Raw genomic sequence first — 24,162 nt, forward strand, 5'->3', positions numbered from 1 at the left:
GCCTGAAGTCAGCTCTGCTGTTGAGCCAGCTGCTGGCTGCCCACTTTCAGGGTCAGGTGTGTTGACACTGGCAAAACAGCCCTTGGTGTTTGTGAGTTCACATTTGTCCTCGAGCTGCTCACTTGCGGTTTCAGAGGAGTTTTGCTGTGCTCACACCTTCCCTAAGGAGCCACTAGGGGTGTACTGCACAGCTCCCTAAGGAGAATAGGACATTGTGATCCAGTATCGGTTTTTCCAGGGGGAAATTTTTGGAAGATTTTCATGGTTTTTTTGGATAACAGCTTCATTGACTGCATCTCAATGCAGTCACATACCATGCAGTTCACCCAGTTAACAATGTAATGGCTATTCAGTATATTCAGAGTTGTGCAACTGTTGCCAGGAGAGACCTGGTTCTTCTTGCTGACACATGTAAAGAATTACAGATCAGTAGATCTATTAGTGTGTAATCAGTTTATTAATGACCCACTCCATGGAAGAGAATGGGACTGGGTAGAGTAGGGGGTGAAAGACAAAGTTTCAGGGCAAAGCAGGGAGGCAAAAGTTGAGAGGCTGAAGACCAGGGTGGCGAGCCCCCTGGGCAGCCCGAGGCCAGGTGGCCAGAGGCCAGTGGCCCAGGAGCCAAGAGCATCAAGAGCGCCTGGAGCCAGAGAGAGAGAGACAGACACAGAGAGAGAGAGACCTTTGTTCTGAGGACTTACATAGTTGGTGGAATAGGAGGAAAAAAGTTACATATTGATTAACGGGTCAATGTGGTGCCAGCTTTCCTGGGGGAATGTGACTACCCAAACTTAGGTATGTGTGGGGGTTCGTTAGCCCAAATCCTTACCTTGCTCCAGACCCCATTTGTTCACCTTGTTGTAAAATAAATATGTGACAGGAGGCAGTTGATTAAAATTGGGGCAGTTGCCCAGAGTTATTTATGGGCTCTTTCTGTAAGCATTAGGGACTCCCTGGTAAAACAGAGAGTGACCAGAGGTAGGCAATTAACCAAAGTTGTTTTATGGGCTTTTTCTTTGGGCACCGGGGAACCCTCTCCCACATTCAGGCCTTGGGATGAAAGCACAGTTCCAAGGCTTTCTTTCCTGGATAGTGGAAATGTTACGTAGAATTTTAAGGACTTGCCTTCTTTCTTGCTAACATAGTGTTTCTTGTGGTGTTGGAACACCTGGCAATATTATCAGACCAGGCTCAGGACTGCTGAGTTAGCATATGAGATTAGTCTCCTTTCTCCTCCCTGCCTCGGTTTACTATTTATTCTACCTGTTTGGTAAAAGGGTTTCCTGGCAACCAGGGTGCTAAATGCTGGCCAGGAAGAGTACTGCAGTCTCAGAGATCTTCCTGTGCTGTCTCCTGCCTCACTGCGTCACCACACAATCAATGTTAGGACATGTCCATTCCCTCAGAAAGAAGCCTGTACCTGTTAGCAGTCAGCCCCTTCCCCTCGCTGTGCAGGGACTGTACTCCCCGAGCCGTCCACCCCCCTCATCGGCCCCTGGCACCGCGGATCTACTTTCCATCCCTATGGACTTGCCTGTTATGAACACTCCATTTAAAGGGACTCAGTGAATATGTGGTCTGTTGCGAAAGGCTTCTTTCGCTTAGCATGCTGTTTTCAAGGTTCATCCGTGTCGTAGCAGGTATCAGGGGTCACTACTTGGCTCCTTTTCATGGCTGAGTAATCCTCCATTGAAGGGATGTACCACCGCCTGTTCGTTCATTTTACCCGTCGGCGCACACTTGGGTTGTTTCTACTTTTGGCTTAAGGATACTTCTTGAGTTTTCAAGGTAACTGTCAAAGGTGTTAATTAAAGTGGTGAGCACTGATTTTATTCAGGTCTACTGACAACAGGGAAGCCAGATGAACCCCATTCCAGTCGCGCAGAGGGTGTTTGGAAGGGAGCATGAAGGAGTGGGGAGGGGGACCCGCAGGGGCTTGAGGGGAGTCAGGGAAGTGAAAAATTTCAAAAGCAGGAAGGGAGGACTGGTTTGTGTGAATCTCGTCTGGGTTCGCCAGACAGTGTTTATCTTGTTGAAGTGAGGCTCCTCTCATCCCGCGGAGGCTGGGAGACAGGGGCCTGTCTTCAGGCGTTGGCCGGAACCGACAGCAAGTTCTTCGAGCAGCCTTGAGTTCCCTCAGGCAGGCACTTTCAGGGGGGCTTCATCCTAGTGGTCAAGGTCACCCTAGGGATGGGACCCGGAATTGTTGGAAACTGTGTTGATGGGTTCAAGTCTTTATAGGCCAAGGCTGGGGCCTAGTCAAAAAGAGGGCTGAGAGGAGCCTGGCTAGAATTGAGTTAAGGGGAGAATGTTTGTCACAACCCAAAGCCCATTTGGAGTGTAGGCTGCAGCCAGGCTCCCCATCGGGAAGGCGACTGGAGGCATCAGCAGCCACACACCACCCCCCCACCCCGCCCCTGCTGGCCCCTGGGGGGTCCCAGCCTGGCCGATTGCCCTCTACAATCTGAAGAGTTTAGAAAGCCTCTGCCAGGATGAGGCTAAGGAACAGAAAGCCAATCTCGCTCTGTCGTCTGCAGAGGAAGCCAATCCTTTCTGAAGTCAGCGGCTCTTGGGGGGTTTCTTAATGTTTCCAGGCCCAGGTGCTCTTTGGCCAAAAGTCAGTAGAGGGTGGGTGGTGGCAGTCTGGGTGGTTTCGGCCAGATGCCCTGCAGATAAGTGCTGAGAAAGCGGGAGTAACAGTTCCTCCCTTGGCCCCCAACTGGTCAGCGTTGACCCCTGACACACCACAAGCCAGAGGTGTTGCTCTTTCCACAGCCGTGTGATCTGCGTGACCAGTCCCTCCAGTGATTGCTTCACTCCATGTCCCAATCCTCCTCGTGTCGTACCCTCACAAGAGCCCTGACTTCCCTGAGGTGCCTCTGTCATTTCTTCCTTGTCTACCTCACGCCATCTTAGAACATCTCCCACCCCCTGTCACCTGGGCCACATCAGGACTGTTTGAAGAACTGTCTTCTCATATACATGGTCATTGGCATCGATGCCCACAGCTGCCCAAGGGCAGGAAGCATAGCCAGTGGCATAAGAAGCACCAGGTTAGTTCACTCCCTGACTCTTCCCGCTACTTGTGAATCCCCATAGGCTGCTTCCCCAGGGCTTGGTATGGGAAGACAAGTAGTAGAGTGAGAAAAGTTAGTCATGTGGCTTGGCTCTCTTACAGCCTCTGGGCCTCCTCCCACCTGCCCGGCTCACAGTGAGAAATTCTGTTTAAATGGGCAGTACCCTTCTGCTGAATTGCCACATTTATAGTCCAAACTTTGTTAAGTGTGTGTTCCACTGGGCGCCGAGTCTCGGTCATCCGGTTACCTTTTTCAGTTTCTCCTTTAAGAATCCGTTCTGTTTTTCAGTGGCACCTGCTTCCTGGAGATGGTCCAGGGCAGGGAAGGTCCAGCGCATGTCCCAGGGAGCTGCCCACTGCAGGGTACTTTTGACTACAAAGGTGGCACCCTTGTCTGACTGGATGGTCTTGGGGGATCTGACTGTGCAGCACAGTTCATCTGTGGAAGGGCATTTGAACAGCATGCCCCCCCCACCGTCTGCTGTGTGGGTGGCGATAGCAGCGCCATACCTGGAAGAGGTGTCTACTGCAGTCAGTGCCAACAGTGCCCTTGAGAGCATGGTAGGAGACCTGTGTGGTCTGTTTGCCGGGACAGGCCAGGCCTGATACCCCTCACTGGGTCCCCCAGTCCCCTTTCCCGCTGGGCTGTGTGGCTGGCAGTTGGGGCACAATTGCCGTGCTTCCTTGGTTCCATGAGCCAGAGCCCCTGGTTTTGGAGCCCAGTCTTGGGTTGTAGAAGAGTTGCCGTGACGGGAAATGGCATATTCTCCTGGTCATGGTCCTTACATGGGCACACAGGCCTCGCCCACTTGTCGATTCCACTGATGCTCATCCAAGGAGCCCTTTCCCGTGGGCATCCACCCGGGTCACAAACAGCGGGTGTGGGTCTTGTGTGATCTGCTGCCATAATGTTCATCCCCAAGGAGGCGAAGATTTGGTCTTCCAGGCATTCTGCTGCCTGGCACCAGCCCATGCCACCATGAGGACCAGTGAAAACACAGCAGGGTGAGATGTAGGAGGTCATTTCCAGGGCAAGCACCACAGCTAACAGCTGTGCCTGTTGAGCGGAGTTGTCTTTTCCATGCCAGTTTTAAGCAATGGGGGTTGGGGGGGAACATTGTACAGCCGCAGGCCAGTATACCCCAGGGCCTTCAATTTGGCTGATTCACCCGTGAACCAGGTCTTCGGTGTCCCCCGGCTCTGTCAAGAGTGTCAGCGTAGTGAAGTTCCCAGGAACCACGAGGTGTTGGCATAGACCATGCTTCTTAATCAGCACGTCAGGAGGGCACCTGGCCCCTTCATGCTCAGTTTACTTCTTTTCCTGGAACTATCACTTCCACATATGGCTTGTTAGGTAATACCCACTTTATGGCTGTTCTCGTTTGTGCTCCATTTCGTAACAGGGACATCAGGGCATAGGAGCACTTTGTTTGGCAGTCTCTCAGCGTCCGCCAGCACGGTCGCTCAGACGGGGAGTTCCAGGTGGCGACGGCAGGCTAACCTCATATCCAAAGCCCCGGAGGACCGTTCCCTAAATGGCCACATATTTTTTTTGACGCAGGCTCCAGTCTGCAGAATTGTCGGCCACTGCTGCATGCTGCTCAGGAGTTCCCTGAGCGCGGACTGGTCCACGAGGAAGGCAGTGTGGACTGTGTGGGGCAGGGGGGAGTTTTCTTAGGAGTGTCTGTCTAGTTCTTTGATCAAGGCTGTGATCTCCCTTCCGCCCCTTGCCTTTCCCTGAAGTCCTCCACTTCCCTAAGGATGCCCCATGGGAGCTGGGAGAACTGGGTGAACGCCTGGCAGTCCCCTCAACTTCTCTCGACTACCACTCTTCTTGACGGGGCGTTTCCTCGCTGGGAATGTGCTTCACAGTCCAGAGAAGAATTACATGCGCCGGATGTGTCTAATCTCATGGCACACTCAGCGGTCTCTGTTACAAACCACCCCTTGAGTGCTGAGGCTCATCTCCTGTGAACCTCGTGTATGTCGGCTCGGTGGGGCTATGGGGCCTGGTCAAACACCAGTCTGGGGTTGTGGAGTAGACTGAGTACGGCAGTTTACCCTCCACTGTGTGCGTGGGCCTCGGCCAGTCAGTGGAAGGCCTGTGCGTGAACAGACTACAGTCCCCAGAAGAGGAAGGAATTCTGCCCCTGGACTGCCTTTCCACTCGAGCCTGCAGCATGGACTCCTGATGGGATGTCCAGACTTCTGACCTACCCTGCAAATTTCAGACTTGCCAGCCCCACAGTTGCATGAGCCAGTTCCTTAAAATAAATCAATACATATCCATGTTGAGTAAGTTCCCACTTCGTGTGTCACCAGGTTTTGCAACTGTAAGCAAAGCAACATATAAAGAAACCACTTTGACCAGGGGTTAATTGATCTAAACAAGAGGTTAGGTCCTGTGGCCTTCCATCATTCTGGGTGCCCGTATCCCTACATTCTGCCCCTGTATTCGTTTGCCACGGCTGCCACAAAGTGCCACAAACTGAGCAGCTTAAACAACCGAAATTCATGGTATCACAGCTCTGGAGGTCAGAAGCCCCAAGTCAGGGGTCGGCAGGGCTGCTTTTATCTGCGGGCTAGGAGGGGAGCCCCTCTGCTGCCCTGTAAAATGCCTGTCTTCACGTGGCTGCCTCCCTGGGCGCTCGGGCGCCTGCATCCGCATCCCCTCTCTTCAGGAGGGCCTCAGTTGCACTGAACTCGCACTGAACTCGGGCCACCCCTAGTGACCTCCCTTCTATAGAAGATCATACCTTGCCCTGGCTGGTGTAGCTCAGTGGATTGAGTGCGGGCCTGTGAAGCAAAGGATCGAGGTTCGATTCCCAGTCAGGGCACATGCCTGGGTTATAGACCAGTTCCCAGTAGGGGACACATGAGAGGCAACCACACATTGATATTTCTCTCCCTCTCTCCTTCCCTTCCCCTCTTTCTGAAAATAAATAAATAAAATATTAAAAAATACAAGAAATTTTTTAAAAAAGAAGGTCATACCTTCTACAGAGGTATGACCTCTGTACAGATTCTATATTAAAATAAGGTCACATTCAGAGGTAGTGGGGGTTAGAACTGCAACATATGAATTTTGAGGGGACACAATTCAACCCATCACACCCACCTAACCTGCAGGGCATTTATCTTGGAATTTATCCAGGCTTCCACTCTGGGAAGTTGGTTGCCCAGAGCTAGTTTTTCAGAATGTTTGGGGGGTGCAAGAGAAGATTTGGCTGTCCCCAAAGGCCTGAGGGTGCCTGTTTAACAAACCATAGTCTCTAACCTTGAGTGACTATCTGATCACCTGGGAACTCACGTTTTCCACGATAGATCTAGGCTGGCTTACGGCAGCTCTGAGGGAAGTTATGGCTTCTTCTCTGATCATCCACAGTGCTGATCAGATGGTGGTTTCCTTGTGGGTGTAAAGTTTCACCATAACCAGCACAGTCACTCTTTACTTATTCCTCCTCCATGCTCCTGTCATCAGATAGTCTATCTGTGGCCTGGGCGGCTAGGAAATGGGGTCAGTCATTAGCTGACCAAGTGATTTCTGTTCCTTTCCCATCCAGCAGAACTGGTATGGCTTTCTCTTCTGCAAGCCGGTGCAACCAAACTTCTAGCATCTCAACAGGTTTTTGCCCAAACCTGTGTCTCATTTCTCCTCTCTTGCTCTTTGTACAAAGGGACCTCAGTATACTTCTTAGGGGCTAACTGCCCTTGATGACCGGGGACTATTTTACCTGTGGTCACGGCAACCTATCCAAGCAAAGCAGTTTCACTTTCTTGGTGATTCAGAAAGGAAAGGAACAACCATGAAATGCTTTAAAATTTTTAAGGGGGCTTCTCCTCTTTTACTCCAAACACCAATACAACTAACTCACCAGGACTATCAGGGACAACAAGGACCCTTATCATCTTGTCACCGAACACGTGGGCAGCCAGGTCTGCTAATGCCTGCCAGGATCCTACTCTGTACCTTGCTAGTCAGGCTGCAGGCTCTCCCTGTCTTTTTTTCCAAAAGGATATTGTGACCTTATCGGCTTTGGAGAGGAAAGTTGAAAACCCCGTGGAGTTCATCTTGGGGGTGGGGAGTGTGCGAAGTTTATATCAGGAGCACACTGCTTTTGAGTTGCTAAAAGACAGCAGTTTTTCTTTGTCTGTCAGAGGGATTCAGTGCCGTCATTCCACCAACATTGTTTCCAGAAACCACTCGGATTGTTGCTGGGGACCTTCAACTCGCTCATCAACAGCGTGTTATGTAGTGAAAACTCCAGACATCAGAGGAATTTTCCTAACACCTTGGGAATGCTCACAATGAAGCATTTCCTTGTCTCACATTTCCACCACCAGTCCGTGGGAGGGGATGGGCTCACAGGTCACCTTCCCTTTTGTTCTCTCTTTGCTGTAATTCTCAGCTGTTGGTCGCTGCTTGCAGAAACACGGATGGAAAGGTTTGACACAGGCACTTTAGGAATTTTGCAGAGGCTGGAAGCTGAGGGAGTCTAGGGATGGAGGATGAGGCAGGTGGCAGGGCATATTCTACTGGAAAGCACAGTTTTACACTCACTTTCAATTTGCACTGGCCACTTATGGACAGAATCGATGGGACTGTGGGACGACCCCTATTCCTCTGCAATGCCAATCTTTTTTTTTTTTTTTTAGATTTTATTTATTTATCTTTAGAGGGGAAGGGAAGGAGAGAGGGAGAGAAATATCAATGTATGGTTGCCTCTTGTGCGTCCCCTGCTGGCAACTGGCCTGCAACCCAGGCATGTGCCCTGACTGGGAGTCGAACCTCGGTTGTTTGGTTCGCTCAATCCACCGAGCTACACCAGCCAGGGCCTAATCTTTTTTTTTTTTTAAATAATTTTTATTTATTGGTGAGAGATGTTGTTTCACTTGAGAGAGAGAGAGAGAGAGAGAGAGAGACTTGCTGTTCCACTTACTCATTCTTTGATTGACTCTTGTATGTGCCCCGTCCAGGGATTGATCCTGCAACCTAAGTATATCAGGACGACGCTCTAACCAGCTGAGCTACTCTGCCGGGGCTGCACTGCCAGCTTTATTTGACCTAATCTGACCTGCACACCCCCCACTGTGAATATCGTACCCCTGCCACACCCTCCCTCACACATTCATCCACCTAGCCAGACCATGTGCTATTGGATCACAGAAGTCGATTTATCTCCTACCTGGCCAGGTCTTAAAAGAGCATTGTAACCAACCCTATGTTGGGCACCAACCACGTCAAGTTCACACCTTAGACAAGGCAAGGCCAAGGCCTAACGAATTCTTCTGGGAAAGATACAGTGGGCCACATTTAGATGTAGAGTTTATTACTTGTATAGAAAATGAAAAGAATAATAAGCTAAAGGTCCCAGTTTCCCCAGATCATTGCCCCTGACGCTCCAAAGGATAATCCTGAAACAAAATGGGCCAGATGACTGTAATGCAAGTCCGGGCATACTCCATTGTTGATGCGCCCCCCTATTTTGTGAGGGGGGTAAGGCTGAAAACCCACACCCCATCAAAATCCACAGAGCATGAGAAACTGCCTCACGACAGACTCCTAGGGGACATGGGCAGGTGAGAACGCGGTGGCCTCAGGGCAGCCCGTTGCCGGCATCCGGCCTCTGGCGTTCCTGGAGGACCGCGGGGCCCCCAGCCTGAAGACTCGCAGGAGGCTGGGTTCAAGCCCACATGCAAGGCAGGCAGCGTGACTTGGCAGAGCTGTTGCCCAGCAGAGTGACAAAGGCCGTCGGTGTTGGGGCTGGAGCTGGAACAAAATCTGCTGCCAAGGACTCCCTGACTCGGCGGCTGCCCCTGCCGGCTGTGGGNCAGAGGCTGGAAGCTGAGGGAGTCTAGGGATGGAGGATGAGGCAGGTGGCGGGGCATATTCTACTGGAAAGCACAGTTTTACGCTCACTTTCAATTTGCACTGGCCACTTATGGACAGAATCGATGGGACTGTGGGACAACCCCTACTCCTCTGCAATGCAAATCTTTTTTTTTTTTTTTTAGATTTTATTTATTTATCTTTGGAGGGGAAGGGAAGGAGAGAGGGAGAGAAATATCAATGTATGGTTGCCTCTTGTGCGTCCCCTGCTGGCAACTGGCCTGCAACCCAGGCATGTACCCTGACTGGGAGTCGAACCTCGGTTGTTTGGTTCGCTCAATCCACTGAGCTACACCAGCCAGGGCCTAATCTTTTTTTTTTTTAATAATTTTTATTTATTGGTGAGAGATGTTGTTTCACTTGAGAGAGAGAGAGAGAGAGAGAGACTTGCTGTTCCACTTACTCATTCTTTGATTGACTCTTGTATGTGCCCCGTCCAGGGATTGATCCTGCAACCTAAGCATATCAGGACGACGCTCTAACCAGCTGAGCTACTCTGCCGGGGCTGCACTGCCAGCTTTATTTGACCTAATCTGACCTGCACACCCCCCACTGTGAATATCGTACCCCTGCCACACCCTCCCTCACACATTCATCCACCTAGCCAGACCATGTGCTATTGGATCACAGAAGTCGATTTATCTCCTACCTGGCCAGGTCTTAAAAGAGCATTGTAACCAACCCTATGTTGGGCACCAACCACGTCAAGTTCACACCTTAGACAAGGCAAGGCCAAGGCCTAACGAATTCTTCTGGGAAAGATACAGTGGGCCACATTTAGATGTAGAGTTTATTACTTGTATAGAAAATGAAAAGAATAATAAGCTAAAGGTCCCAGTTTCCCCAGATCATTGCCCCTGACGCTCCAAAGGATAATCCTGAAACAAAATGGGCCAGATGACTGTAATGCAAGTCCGGGCATACTCCATTGTTGATGCGCCCCCCTATTTTGTGAGGGGGGTAAGGCTGAAAACCCACACCCCATCAAAATCCACAGAGCATGAGAAACTGCCTCACGACAGACTCCTAGGGGACATGGGCAGGTGAGAACGCGGTGGCCTCAGGGCAGCCCGTTGCCGGCATCCGGCCTCTGGCGTTCCTGGAGGACCGCGGGGCCCCCAGCCTGAAGACTCGCAGGAGGCTGGGTTCAAGCCCACATGCAAGGCAGGCAGCGTGACTTGGCAGAGCTGTTGCCCAGCAGAGTGACAAAGGCCGTCGGTGTTGGGGCTGGAGCTGGAACAAAATCTGCTGCCAAGGACTCCCTGACTCGGCGGCTGCCCCTGCCGGCTGTGGGTGACCGAGCCGAGAGAAAGCACATGACAGCGAGACAGGCGCTTCTTTCCCATGAAAATTACCCCTGTTCAGAAAAATCCCGTAAGTATGAGTTATGTGCTAATTATGTGTGATTACTTGCCACATTTAAGAGAGAGCATCATTTTGATTTAGTTGAAATTATTTGCAGGATTGGAGAGGGCAGAAAATACGAAGATGCAAAAAGAAGAAAACCCATATTGCCCCCAACCCTAACACCCCAGACGAGTCAGGGTGCCTGTGTACTCGGGTGCTTCACAGGCATTCGTGAGAGGAATCCGTGAAAACCCTCACGACCCCGGGAGTGAGTGAGCCTTGCCCCTGCTTGCTCGTCTGTCCTTGGTGAATGGGCTCCCTCCACACTTGCCCTCATGTGTCATCTGCATGTGCATGGCTTTAAAAACGAAAGCATACCACATACCACATACCACATACCGTATAGTCTCTTTTGCTACTTGCCATTTACTAAAAAATAAATATGAGTAGCTTTCTACATCAGTAAACGCTTCTATAACGGTTTTGAATGAATGAATTCCACACTCCCTCTTTGGAATGTCACTGGGCAGAGGCTAGCCCTGCCACTCAAGCTGGAAGATTCCTCAGGAGACCTGGGTCTGCAACGGGGCACTTAGACAGGGCCTCTCCGAGCAGCTCGGGGCTTTCTAACCAGCTCGGGTTACAGTCTGGTGGTTGCTACGCGGACACAGCACACATCTCTCAGCAAGCNAACGGTTTTGAATGAATGAATTCCACACTCCCTCTTTGGAATGTCACTGGGCAGAGGCTAGCCCTGCCACTCAAGCTGGAAGATTCCTCAGGAGACCTGGTTCTGCAACGGGGCACTTAGACAGGGCCTCTCCGAGCAGCTCGGGGCTTTCTAACCAGCTCGGGTTACAGTCTGGTGGTTGCTACGCGGACACAGCACACATCTCTCAGCAAGCATGCCCCTGTCTTTCTAAAATAAGTTCTTACGTAAATAGATCCTCATTAAGTTCCACTGAGCAAACTTACTGAGAAGAGGAATACAAAGGAAGAGGGGAGAAAGCAAGAGGGGACATGTCCCAGAAAACGCCAGACCTCCAGCTGGGAAGTTGTGCCGGAGTCTTTGGGTTCCCGGGAAGAAGCCGGTGCCTGAGCGAATGGTTGTTGGGTTAGTCTTTTAAAGCAGGACCTTTGTTACCGGCCGATTCCCAGATCACGGTGGACATGTTGACAAACAAATCACGGTCTAGAGGCGAAGGTAAACTGCCTATAAACTATGACCCAGAGGTAACCGCTGTTCAGGTGTCCATAAAAACATGACGTGTAATTTTATTCTAACTTAACAGAAGGAAAAGAAACTAAACTTCAGAGAAATATTTTTTCAAAGTTAGGTATTATTTCTTTAAAAGAGTCTTCTAAAATTAAATCATTGAGACACATATCAAGAGTCTGGAGGTATGTGTGAGGGTCGCACCGTGGGGTGATTGTACCCCTCCGGGGACACCTTTTGGTTGTCACATCCTGAGGCAGCTAGTGGGGAAAGTCCTCCTTCTATGTACACGACAGGCCCCACGACACAGAATTATCCAGCCCCAATGTCAACTGCGTCGTGAGAAACCCTGGGTTGTTGCATAGTTGTGGTGTTCTAAATAGTGCTCCATTTTAAAGGGCCTACATTTGTTTCTAGTTAGTAAGCCATGGTTTCCTTAGGGGTTGCATCACAAGTGGCTGAGAGCAAAGTCAGACCACCTGAAAGTCAGGTGGTCTGCCTCACCAGTATAGTGACCTTGAACAACCAGTATATATGAGCCTTAGTTTTCTTGGCCTCGAAATTGCAGTAATGGTAAACCTATGTTACACAGCTGTGGTGAGGACTGAATGAGCTTGAGACAGTGTCTGGTTTATGCTAAGCTCCATGGAAATATTTGCTGTTGTTATTACTACTAATAATACTAACAGATTAATACTTTGAATAAACCAAATAGAAAATGCAAATTAAGTGTACTTTTAGGATAATTCTCCAATGAAATTTAGGAGACAAAAATAGATTAATAAGAATAGTATTTTTTAATAGAAACTTTAAGAAAAATAAATGAACCTTGGCTGGTGTGGCTCAGTGGATTGAGTGCCAGCCTGAAAACCAAAGGGTCATAGGTTCTATTCCCAGTCAGGGCATGTGCATGGGTTACGGGCCAGGTTCCCAGTAGGGGGTGCATGAGAGGCACACATTGATGTTTCTCTCCTTCTCTTTCTCTCTCCCTCCCCCTCTCAAAAATAAATAAATAAAATCTTTTTCAAAAAAAGAAAAGGAAATGAAATGAATGTCTAGGGCCCACTTCTCAATCTAAGGAGTGTGTATGTGAATTCAGCAATTCAGGAAGGCTTTCCTGGTTTCTTGAATTACCTGATCAATGGTGGGTAACATTGTTTCAGAAAACACTTTCTTTTTCCCCACTTTAGATTTTAAAAATGTGAATGAATTGTCGCAGTTCAAAATTCAGAGCAATAGAATAAGATCGACATCGCAAAGCCCCGCCCCCACTGCTGTCCCCTCCAGCCTCCCTCAGGTGATCACGTCACCTGATGTAATACACCTTTAGTTCCTGATGTATTTCCAGTGTTTCTCTATGAAAGCAAATGTAAATGCTGTGTATTCTTACATAGCCCCTCTTTCTCAGACAAAAGTATCCTATTTTTCCACTTAACAGTCTACCTTGGCCATCTATCTCTCCATGTTAGACACAAGGAGCTGCTTTATTCTCTTGCAAGGTGACATAGTATTCGGTTATGTAGATGTCCTAGACTTTGCTTACAAATGTGTTTGTAAGTTTTACAGATACCAACACATTGTCCTCCACGTGCAGTTGTGTCACTTTAGACTCCCAGTGGTAATGGGTGACGGGCCTGTTTCTCTCCAGGAGTTGCTCTAGTTTACAGCGATCAAGTGGTTAAAGCCTCATGGCACCGACAGGCATCCTGGGAGGTCAAAGTGGAAACACGCCCACATGGACGATGGGGCGTGCCAAGGCTGCCCTAGAACTGGCAGAATGAATGTTAGTTCAGGGTGGATTCTGGGCAGTTGGATACTATATTGAGGGCAATCATGTTGTCTTGGTCCAAGGACAAGCCAGCTTAATGCCAGTAGTAAGACGCAATAAGACTGGTGTTTTTCTAGACTATGAGTTGGGCGAAGTTTCCTTCTGTAATTTGAATGACAGATTTCTACAACTTTGATGTCTATTTTACAGAAGCCCTTTGGCCTAATTTCTACACCGGAGCAGATTCAATTCTCTTAAAATCTCTTTAGTAATATTGTGAAAGATAAATTCCTGAAAGCCACTACATTTCATTTTCTTTCAGTTTGTGTCAATTAGTCAGTGAATTTAGTCTCACTATTTGTGAATTCTCTTTAGATGTCACCCCTGCTGAACCAAAATGTATTTATTTCCTCCCCCGTTCCAGCAGGTATAAAGCACCATAGAAGTATCCATTTCATAGATGCTATGGGTATTGTCAAGTGCTTTGGAAATTCTAAGATTAAATATTTGAGAATTACGTTACTTAAAACAGCAAATAATTATTTTTTAATTAAAAAAATTCCCACCACATAGTTTACTTCGTAGTTGGATTTCTTCTCATCCAGCTTCTTGTTTTTCCTTGGGTTTCTAAGTGTTACATGGGGAGTTTACCCTCAACTCCCTGACAGCAAGCTCTGGGAGATTTACATGCTTCTTTGGAGGAGCCATAGGCATCCTACCACACCTCATCAAAGGGCTCAGTTTCTGTAGAACCTGCACCCCAAATATCTATACCTCAACATACCCCGGGTTGCCACATAGCCCATTTTTTCAAAATCTCATTCCTCTGAGGACCTCAGCTCCTCCAGTTCCACCAGACGTGCATTCTCTCAATGCTCTAACTCCTGTGTGTGTCCTTTTTTTTTTTTCAGTGTTCTCTTTGGAACCACAGGCCAACCCAGTGCCTGCTTCCTACACAGTGTGATTTTGTCCAACCCTTCTGCTTTGGTGTGGCCGTCAGACACTGTCCAATCTTCTCACAATGAAGTGCCTGCCTGGTTGGGCCATGGTTATTCAGATTTGGTTGAACCCCACAGATGCTGTACAAGGCCAAGTACGGTCCAATGTGGATGACCCGTGTAGGACCTCAAAGCCATGTGAACCTGGCCAGCGCCCCGCTCCTGGAGCAAGTGATGCGGCAAGAGGGCAAGTACCCGGTGCGGAACGACATGGATCTGTGGAAGGAGCACCGGGACCTGCAGGGCCTGGCATATGGGCCCTTCACCACGTGAGCTGGGGCCTGGAGGGACTGGAAGGGGGCCCCTGAGGGCCGTGCCCAAGGCCAGTGGCACTGGGCAACCAACAGATAAAGGTTGGGTCTCCCCAGTATTCTGTCAAGAAAGCAGTGGTTGGGATGGACTAAAGCCCAGGGGCCACCCCTCAGCTTTCCCACTAGTATATTGTAGGCCTCTGGACAAATGAATAACTTCCCCTTCCTTGGCCCCGCTTTTCTCACATGTAACCTCTGACATGTGGACTAGCCTATCTTTGAGGTAACTAGGAGCTTTCCAGCTCCATTATTCTACCTTACGGTTGAAAATATACCAACTCAAATCATAAGGGGACATATCTGTTCGTAGTCGAAAAAATGTTAAAACCATATGAGTTAGGAGGGCTCAATTTAATTTTTAAAGATTATTTATTTATTTATTTATTTATTTTTAGAGAGAGGGATAGGCAGAAAGAGAAGGAGAGAAGCATCAGTGTGTGGTTGCCACTCCCACGGCCCCCACTGGGGACCTGGCCCACAACCCAGGCATGTGCCCTGACTGGGAATCGAACCAGCGACCTTTTCATTCCCATGTTGGCACTCAGTCCACTGAGCCGCACCAGCCAGGGCTAATTTCTGAAATATTTCCCAAATTATGTATCATGTAGTGGTTGTCGGATGTAAGTTTCACGGATGCTGTCCATACACAAGAGACAGATGTAGGTTCAGTCTTGAAGCGATGCCTAGAAAAGTCCAGATTATTTCAGCAGTGACAGATTGGAGGGTGGGCTGGGTATGTTATATACCCATATGTCCACTGAGGTAAATAATTGAGAATCACCAGTGATAAACCATTCCCAATGCCACCAGTTGTATTTGGGTATTTTACAGGCCTTTTTTTTTGTTATTGTTTTGCTGTAGTATGTTAACAGAGCTCCATAAACAACGAGTGGCTTTTATTGTACCTAGCTGCTCAGTGTCCCTGTTTTGGCCATTTCTTGAGGGAGTAAGGTCGATCCTGGTGGCAGGAGTAGTAGGAGCAGCAATGGTAGTGACTGTGTGTTTACAACACACCAGGCATCAGGCTGGTCTCTTTACATGCATTATTTCATTTTATCCTCATGACATGCCCATGAAGGACAGTTTTTAAAAAAATCCATGTGTCCAAGGCATGAACCAGGCATGGGCACACACCAAAAGCCAACCTGGGATAAACAAGGAGTTGCTTTGTTCCTGGCTGATATGAGCCAAGCACCACTAAGCCAGGAGCAACTCTACCCAGATCAGGGACAGCATGAAGGAAACTTTTATTCCCATTTCATAGATGAAGAAACTGGCCTAGAGGGGTTTTCGCGTCACTGGGCACAGGTGACAACCACTAGCGAGTGGAGGAATAGATCTCTGACTCTGGAGCTCAAGAACTTACCACCGCGGTGCCTTGGAAAAGAAAACTGGCTGGTTAGAGGGCTCGCCCCCTCTGCCTTTGGCGCTGACACATGCATTCTCCCATTGCTCGGTTTTCTTTCCTCTTCCCAGTTCTTCGCAGATGGACAGTTTCAGAACTGAACAATTCCTGGGCCCCTTATGCGAAGTCCTGGGAAGAGAATAGAGAAGGACTGTCCTTCAGGGGCTCTTTAACCTGCCCTGACTGGTGTGGCTCGGTTGGTTGGGCATCAGTCTGCAAAGTGAAAGATCACCGGTTCGATTCCTAGCCAGGGCACATGACTGGGTTGTGGGTTCAGCTCCCAGATGGGGCACATATTAGAAGCAAATAGATAAAATCTTTAAAAAACAAAACAAAACTCTTTAACTTGATATCTGACCCTGAGGGCAAGATCTGGGTCTCAGACTCCCCAAGTCAGGCCACCTGTGGATTTCGAGTTAGAGCTGAACATGGTGTACCCCTCTTTGCCATCAGTTTGTGCTTTCATGCTCTGAAGCCAGTTACCTATACATGTGATCTCATACGTGTGCATTCAAAGGCCATTTTGCTAACCTGTGGTAATAAGGGTGTTTTTGTTTTAATGTATATACATATTTGTATTTATGTCTCATTTTATGAAGCATTGTTTCCCCAAGAAATATTTCATCAACCACAGAAATGCTCTCATTTAAGTTCTGCAAATCTGATCCCCACTGTTGGCAAGTTTCACTCTTGGAGAAGCACCTACAACCTGCAGCTTCAGTAAATGGGTCTATTCTGGCTTTCATTTCCTTCTCGGCAACCCTTTTACTTTATCTTTTTTCAGTTGGTTTTTCTTTTTTTTTGCTATAGTATGTTCATAGAGTATAGTAAAGAAAACTTGGGTTCAAGCTTCCTTTAAAAATCAATATTTTTAAGAATTAAAAATCTGATTTTTGACTTAAGACTTTGAATGTTTTTCCTTTTAAAATACCTTATTGATTTTGAAAATTCAAAAGTAATACTTATTGTAAAAATTTCAATAATAAAATATTGTCTTTCTACCTCTCACTCCCATCCCACCCTCCTAAGTGGTCCCAGCAGTCGGGGGTGCATTCTTCCCTTCTTCTTGTAGAAACATGCAAATATACGTGTAGATGTGTAGGGCTTCCTCTCTTCCTCTTCAAATTGGACTGCATTGTACAATACTTGTTATTCTGGAACCAGCTTATAAAAAACGGACTCATCCCAGCTTTCTTAGGAAAGGTAACAGGTGTGGGGGTATCTGGGGGGCAGCACCTGAACATCAAGTGCTCCTACAGGAAGAATGCACCCACGATGCGAGCATCCCTGACTGACCAGAGTGGGGACCAAAGCACCTGCTGGATGGCTGTGGCAAGAGGGTTGAAGGCATCGGCCTAGTGGGGATCCCTGTCCCCTTGGCCTGTTGAGCCGAGAAGAGCATGAAGATTCAGAATAGGGGCACCCCGGGAACCCTGACTGTCCCCTTTTTTATTCCCCTTCTCCACACAGAGGGACGGCACCATTGCGGCGCCTCCTCCTTTCACATACCAAGGGCTCTGGAGCCGTGTGATTCTAAGATAATCACAGTCAGCAATCAGTAAGCACTCACCATGTGCCAGGCACCGATCTGAGCACCAGACAAGCCTACTATGAGAGGCACTCTTATTATTCCCATTTTACAGAAGGAGAAACTGAGACACAGAGGTATTCCATGCAGCCTGCCCACGGCCAGTCACTCAGCCAGGAATCACACTTGTGATTTGCCCCTTGGCAGCCTGGGTCTAGATGCCCACCTTAACCACTGGCTCTCTGCTTCAGTGAGATTTTAAAATTTTGTGATTTGAAGATTCTAGCCTTGGAAAGTTTGATGGTTCTATCATTTTCAATCTCAAAATGAGATTATCCTAGATTCTGTAGGGTGCTTGAGGGGAGGATGCCCTCTGATCTGAGCCCCATCGAATACCTACATTTGTGCTGTCCCTCTGTCCCCCGCAGGCAAGGACATCACTGGTACCAGTTGCGCCAGGCTCTGAACCAGAGGATGCTGAAGCCAGCTGAGGCTGCACTCTACACAGATGCTCTGAATGAGGTGATTGACAGCTTCATGGCCCGACTGAAAGAGCTTCGGGCAGAGAGTGCCTCTGGGGATCAGGTGGCTGACATGGCTCACCAGTTCTACTACTTCGCCTTGGAAGGTACCTTTGTTGGGAGAGGGGCTGGGCAGCACGGTCAGGGGTAGGGTGGCTTACCCTCCTCAAAGCCCCCCTGGGTTCTGTGTGCCATGGCACTGCCTCCCATGTTGGCCTCTGTGCACCGCCAGCTATTTGCTATATCCTGTTTGAGAAACGTATTGGCTGCCTGGAGCGCTTCATCCCCCAGGACACTGCGACCTTCGTCAGCTCTGTCGGGCTCATGTTCCAAAACTCGCTCTATGCCACCTTCCTCCCCAAGTGGACCCGTCCCTTGCTGCCCTTCTGGAGGAGATACCTGGATGGCTGGAACATCATCTTCTCTTTTGGTGAGGAACCCAGGAAATGAAGCTGGGGGTGGGTCCCAGGGACCATGCATTGGCAGTCTCCCAGAACTACCTCCCCCATGCCAGCGGCTGTTGGAGTAGATCTTGGTCCTTGGAGATTACGACTTTTAACCTTGTCCTCCCCTGTTGTCCACTGTCCCTGTAGGGAAGAAGCTCATTGATCAGAAACTCAATGAGATAGAGGCCCAACTGCAGACAAAAGGGCCAGATGAGGTCCAGATATCTGGCTACCTGCACTTCCTGCTGACCAGCGGACAGCTCAGTCCTCACGAGGCCATGGGCAGCCTCCCTGAGCTGCTCATGGCTGGAGTAGACACGGTGCGTGAGGGGGGCCAGCGAGGAGATCAGGGGCTCCCATCCTGATCCAGTTCCCCATTACCCCCCACCTGAACCTGACCTTCGTCCCTCCAGGTACCTGCTTCTATTTCTGTGACGTGGATGTAGAGCTAGAAGGAGGTGGGGAGGTCATTCAGCCCAGCAGAGACGGGCAGGGAATTGTCCTCTTATAGGAGGGACTCTGTCACCTTCTGGAGCCTTGCAGAAAGCTGGGAAGCTTCATCTCACACCTAGGTGAACCCTCTCGTGCTCTAATTTAAGTGGAGAGTTGGAGAGCTTGTCCATCTGCAGCCTCTTTGTAGGACTTCTTTTCATGTTGGGTGTTTTTTTTAATGTTGGGTTTCTCTGTGTTAGAGTCTCCTCTGTTGCTTGAGTGCCATTCTCCATCATTGGTCCTTGTCCCACGGTGGAGTCGCATTTAGCGCAGAGGGCCCCACAGACCCCCGACTTATCCTGTCCTACTCATGGCAAATTAGTTTTTTCCCACATGTTGCATGCACCCACCCACACCCTCCCACTGCCTAACTGGCTTCTTTCCTGCAAATCCCTTCTCACTTCCTCTCCTGCTCTATTCCGCAGACGTCCAATACGCTGACATGGGCCTTGTACCACCTTTCAAGGAGCCCGGAGATCCAGGCGGCCTTGCACGAGGAAGTGGTGGGTGTGGTGCCAGCTGGGCAGGTGCCCCAGCACAAGGACTTTGCCCACATGCCCCTACTCAAAGCTGTGCTTAAGGAGACCCTGCGGTAAGCTGCTGCTCCCGGAACACAGGGTCTGTGCATGGGGGGTGACGCAGGAGTGGGCAGTGGGGCCTGGTGGGCTGAGGTTCATTGGCCAGAGGCGAGATGGCAGAGGGGCCTAGAGAACCAAAGAGGTGGGGTGGAAGGGGCGGCACTCTGCCCCACCTCGGATCCAGAGGCAGGCCTGCCTTTCCTTTTCCCTGCAGTCTCTACCCTGTGGTCCCCATAAACTCCCGGGTAATCACGGAAAAAGAGATTGAAGTTGGTGGCTTCCTCTTCCCCAAGAACGTGAGTGGGGCCGGATGGCTGGGGTTCCTAGGGGTGCCCCACAGCCCGAAGCTGATGTGCTGCCCGTTCTTCCTCTGAAGACCCAGTTCGTGTTCTGCCACTATGTGGTGTCCCGGGACCCTAGCATCTTCCCTGAGCCTGAGCGCTTCCATCCCCACCGCTGGCTGAAGAAGAGTCAGCCTGACACCCTCGGGGTCCAACACCCATTTGGCTCTGTGCCTTTCGGCTATGGGGTCCGGGCTTGCCTGGGCCGCAGGATCGCAGAGCTGGAGATGCAGCTGCTGCTGGCAAGGGTGAGTGGGGAGAGGCAGGAGGTGTGTGGGCCAGGGAGGGGCGAAGGAGGCCTCAGGGAGGAGAGGAAGGGAGGCAAGGGTGAGGGCGTGCAGGGGAGGGCAGTGGATGAAGACCACAGACATTAACTGCCCCGTGTGCATTTTACCTCCCAGCTGGTCCAGCAGTACGAGGTAGTCCTGGCTCCTGAGACAGGGGAGGTGAAGAGTGTGGCCCGCATTGTCCTGGTTCCTAATAAGAAGGTGGGCCTGCGTTTCCTGGAGAGACGGAGCTAAGTGGGGCCCCTGCCATCCTTGGGCTCACCCTAGAGGCCCTGGCCCTGGTGCAGTAATTTCTGGCCACTGCTGTGTCTCAGATGAGGGGAAAAGGGGGGCTGCCAGATACCAAAGGTTGGAGGAACTCAGTGCACTTCCCATAGAACCCTGAGCTGTTGCTACTTTTATCATTTTGTGCATCTCCCCTCTAGATAAAAGGCCATGCCCTTGTCACATTGCTGTCCTTTGGAAAGCAGAATAAAGGAACTTTTGTGGTAATTTGAGACCTTGGTCACTCTTTTTGGTGACCGAACATCTGAACCCCTTCCTGTGTTTGGGGACTGCACCCTTCCCACTTAGGGATCTTGGTGGGAGGCAGAACTGCCTCCCTCTATGGAAAATGAGAGCCCCGTGTGCTTTCCCAGACCTCACAGAAAGGCCTTGGTCTCAAGTGGGACTGGCTGAGGCCCCGCAGGAGCTGCTGCGGAGGTGCTCCCAGGCCCCGAGCACAGCACCCTCTGTTGAATAGAAAGTGCCTGGATACAGGCAGTGCAGTGCCACACAAATTGTTGTGGGAACTCTAGGCTAAGCCTACAGGAGTGTGACTTTTAGGACATCACCAGGGCACTGACCAGCCTGGGGAACAGCACGTTGGCCACCCTCAGAAGACTGAGAGCTGGGAAGCTCTCACTGCAACTATTGGCCCCAGCGCTGCTCCGTGTCTCTCAGGTCTATGCTGGCCAAAAGAAAGAGAGGAGGGAAGGAGGGAAGGGAGGGAGGAAGAAAGGAAGGGAGCGAGAAGTGGGGAGAGGGAAAAAGGAAGGGAAAGGGAAGGGAAGGGAAGGGAAGGGAGGAAGGAAGAAAGAAGGGAAGAGAAGGGAAGGAAAGGAAGAAAGAAGGGAGGGAGGGAGGGAGGGAGGGAGGGAGGAAGGAAGGAAGGAAGGAAGGAAGGAAGGAAGGAAGGAAGGAAGGAAGGAAGGAAGGAAGGAAGGATTCTCTCTCCACTCCTGCCCCTGAATATCTATGAGGCCAGTGGGCACTGGACCTGGACCTCTGTTAGCGCCTCCAGAAAGATCAGGAGTAGCAGGTGTGTGACCTCTGTCTCATTGCCACCCTCCACATCTGTCTCACATGCGTTTGAGAGGTGGGACCTAACTCCCACCTGGAACTCTAGCTTCAAGGAAGTCTGAAGATTATAGTTTTTTTTTTTGTTTCCAAACTTCTGCAGCACAGAAAGCCAGCTAGAGTGAAAGCGAGTTTGCACTGAGACCCAATGTACCGAATCAGCAGCCTAAGAACTCAGTGAGTCCCAGCTTCATAGAGGCCCAGTCCCGGTTGCAAATTTCTGCTGAGTCATAGAAAACAAAAGTCAAGTTTCTTATGTCTGTGGGGATCTGAGTTTGCACCCATTTAAAAAGCACACAGTTGTCCTAACTAAAATCCTTCAGTGGTCTCCTTCAGTACTGCTCAAGGTCAAAATCCTTCCTGTGGCTTGGAAGACTCCTGTTCTGCCTGACACACTGGCCTCTGTACTCCCCTGTCAGCCTCAGCTCTTCCCTCAGCTGAGCCCAAATTCCTTGTGTTTCCGAAGCACGGTGTGCTCTTTCTGGTCTCAGTACTTTGTACTGCATGTCCCCTCTCCTTGGAACGTCCTCTTCACCAACTGTCATGTCATCGCAGAGAACCTGCTTTTTCTTAGAACTCATCTCAAATGTCACTGCCTCTGCAAAGCCTTCCCTGACCTCCCTGGGCAGTGTGAGCACTGCCTTCTGTGCCTCCCCCGCCCCCTTCCTCTTACAGAACCGAGCCCTCAGTCTGTTCCCTGCGCTGTAAACACACCTGTCTCCCCAGCCAGCCGAGAGCCCCCTGGAAGGCACCAGTCAAGCCCCTTTCAGTTTGGATCCTAGTGTCTAACTCCGGCTCTAGCACTGGGGAGGTGATTAATAAATGTTTTCTGAATGACAAGAGACAGGAATTGGAGGAAGGAAAGGGAAGGACGGGGATGCGTATGAGCTTCCCATATTGAGAAGAGAAACCTGGAGAGCGCTGAAAGGAAGTCCTGATTATAAAGGTGTGGCTCTTGACCCTGCTTCTGGAGGGGCTCACCAGGGAGAGTCCCCTAGAAACGCAGAGGACTGGGGCTGGGCTCGGAGGTGCCAGGATCCCTGTCACAGTCACCCAAAGCTGGCGTCTGCCTTTCCCCGTGTGCTGCTCCTCCTTCAGACTGCCAAAGGTGAGCCCTCCAAGCCACATGAACCCCTTAGTGCTGGCACCTGGGTCGGGGGATAGGACTTGGAGTTGGGGATTTGTAGCATCTCTCCAAGAGGGTCAGGATCTGCAGCTCAGTGAGTGGATGTACAGGCTGATCTCCCACTAAAAGCTTGTATATCCATGGATAGAACATTATTCGGCCATAAAAAGAAATGAAACACTGATTCATGCTACGTCATGGATGAACCTTGAAAACCAGAATGAAGGAAACTAGATGCAAAAAAAAAGAGACTACATCTTTTTAAATTAAAGTTATTGGCGTGATGTTGGTTAATAAGAGTATGTCGGTTTCAAGTGTTCATTTCTGTAATACACAATCTCTGTATTGCCCTGTGTGCTCACCACCCAACCTTGAATCAGCTTCTGTCACCAGGGATTTGGAAAAGACCACATCCTTTGTGATTCTGTTTACACAAAGTGTCCAGAATAGGCAAATCCATGGGGACAAAAGGTAGATTAGTAGTTGCCAGAAGCCTGGGGTGTGGGGAGGGATCATGGGGTGATTGTTAATGAGTGTGGAGTTTCTACTGGATGAAGAATATGGCCTGGACTTAGACAGTGGCGATGGTTGCAGAACTTCATGAATGTATTAAATACCACTGAATTGTACACTTTAAGAGAATGAATTTAAATGGTATGTGAATATATCTCAGTTGAAAAAAATCTGTGGCGCTGAGTTGGTAGAAATAGCTGCTGATGGTGATGGTACCTCTAGCGGCACCGCAGGGCGTCCCGGGGCGGGGCTGTCCCAAGGAGCGTCTCTGCGTCCTAAAGTGCAGCCTCCAATCAGAAATTAGAAATGCCGAAACAAGAGCTAGGCAGTTGGTGAAATAGTGATGTCCGTGTGAGGACCAGTTAAAGAGCAGGTGAGGTGCAGGCACAGCCTCTGAGGGTCCCCCAGACAGCCTTGGCCACCAGTGACGGGTGAACGCTGGGTCCCACGGACGTAAGGGCTGAAGAGCTATTAACAGGGTGAGGGAATCTGGCCCACAGACAGAGCTCTGGGAAGAAGGATCAAAGACTTCTCCCCCGAACAGAGAAAAACAAAATGCAACATGGCCAAAGAGGTTTTCTTTTTTTATACTAGATATACTTTTTTTTTAATTTTAAAAAGACTGATTGAAATGTACCTGGGGACAGCACATGTACACCATGTATGCACATGAAGTTCTTTCTCTTATCTTGGGGCGGGTGGTGAAAATGGCCTCTGTCAGTTTATATTCTGGCACCATGCCTGCACGAGGTGTTTCATGTAAATGAAAAAAGCACTTTCTTTGGCAATGTAATAGCGTGGGCTCTTTCCTTTGCACCTTTCTCTCTGGAGGGTGAGAAACATCAGCTGTGGTTTGAGGTTTGGCACAAAGCCCATCAGAGGCCAGAGGGTGAAGAGGCGCACTTCCGGGGTCTGGGGTCTCAGGGACGGTGTGTTGCCCCAGGTGGGGGTGAGGGGGTGGGGGGGTGTCCTGGGGAGGCT

General features: G+C 49.8%; 1 protein-coding gene and 1 non-coding gene across 2 annotated transcripts in view; one reads left to right on the plus strand and one right to left on the minus strand.

The window, feature by feature from the left end:
• The window catches only part of CYP27A1 (cytochrome P450 family 27 subfamily A member 1), a 35,400-nt gene extending 14,702 nt beyond the window's left edge, over positions 1 to 20,698 (plus strand). Inside the window, exons 2-9 of the mRNA XM_037029383.1 lie at positions 14,374 to 14,564; positions 17,968 to 18,167; positions 18,293 to 18,490; positions 18,654 to 18,826; positions 19,424 to 19,590; positions 19,791 to 19,872; positions 19,953 to 20,165; positions 20,319 to 20,698. Coding sequence (XP_036885278.1) covers positions 14,374 to 14,564; positions 17,968 to 18,167; positions 18,293 to 18,490; positions 18,654 to 18,826; positions 19,424 to 19,590; positions 19,791 to 19,872; positions 19,953 to 20,165; positions 20,319 to 20,438 — 1,344 coding nt within the window. The 3' untranslated portion in view covers positions 20,439 to 20,698. The remainder of the gene's footprint in view (positions 1 to 14,373; positions 14,565 to 17,967; positions 18,168 to 18,292; positions 18,491 to 18,653; positions 18,827 to 19,423; positions 19,591 to 19,790; positions 19,873 to 19,952; positions 20,166 to 20,318) is intronic.
• Positions 15,703 to 15,838, minus strand: LOC118975464 (small nucleolar RNA SNORA48). Its single transcript, XR_005064066.1, has one exon. It is a non-coding gene; the product is annotated as a small nucleolar RNA SNORA48 (small nucleolar RNA).
• Positions 20,699 to 24,162: the final 3,464 nt, after the last annotated feature.

Source organism: Sturnira hondurensis, unplaced genomic scaffold (genome assembly GCF_014824575.4).
Source record: "Sturnira hondurensis isolate 20B ecotype Veracruz unplaced genomic scaffold, ASM1482457v3 Scaffold0020237, whole genome shotgun sequence".
Classification (NCBI taxonomy): domain Eukaryota; kingdom Metazoa; phylum Chordata; class Mammalia; order Chiroptera; family Phyllostomidae; genus Sturnira; species Sturnira hondurensis.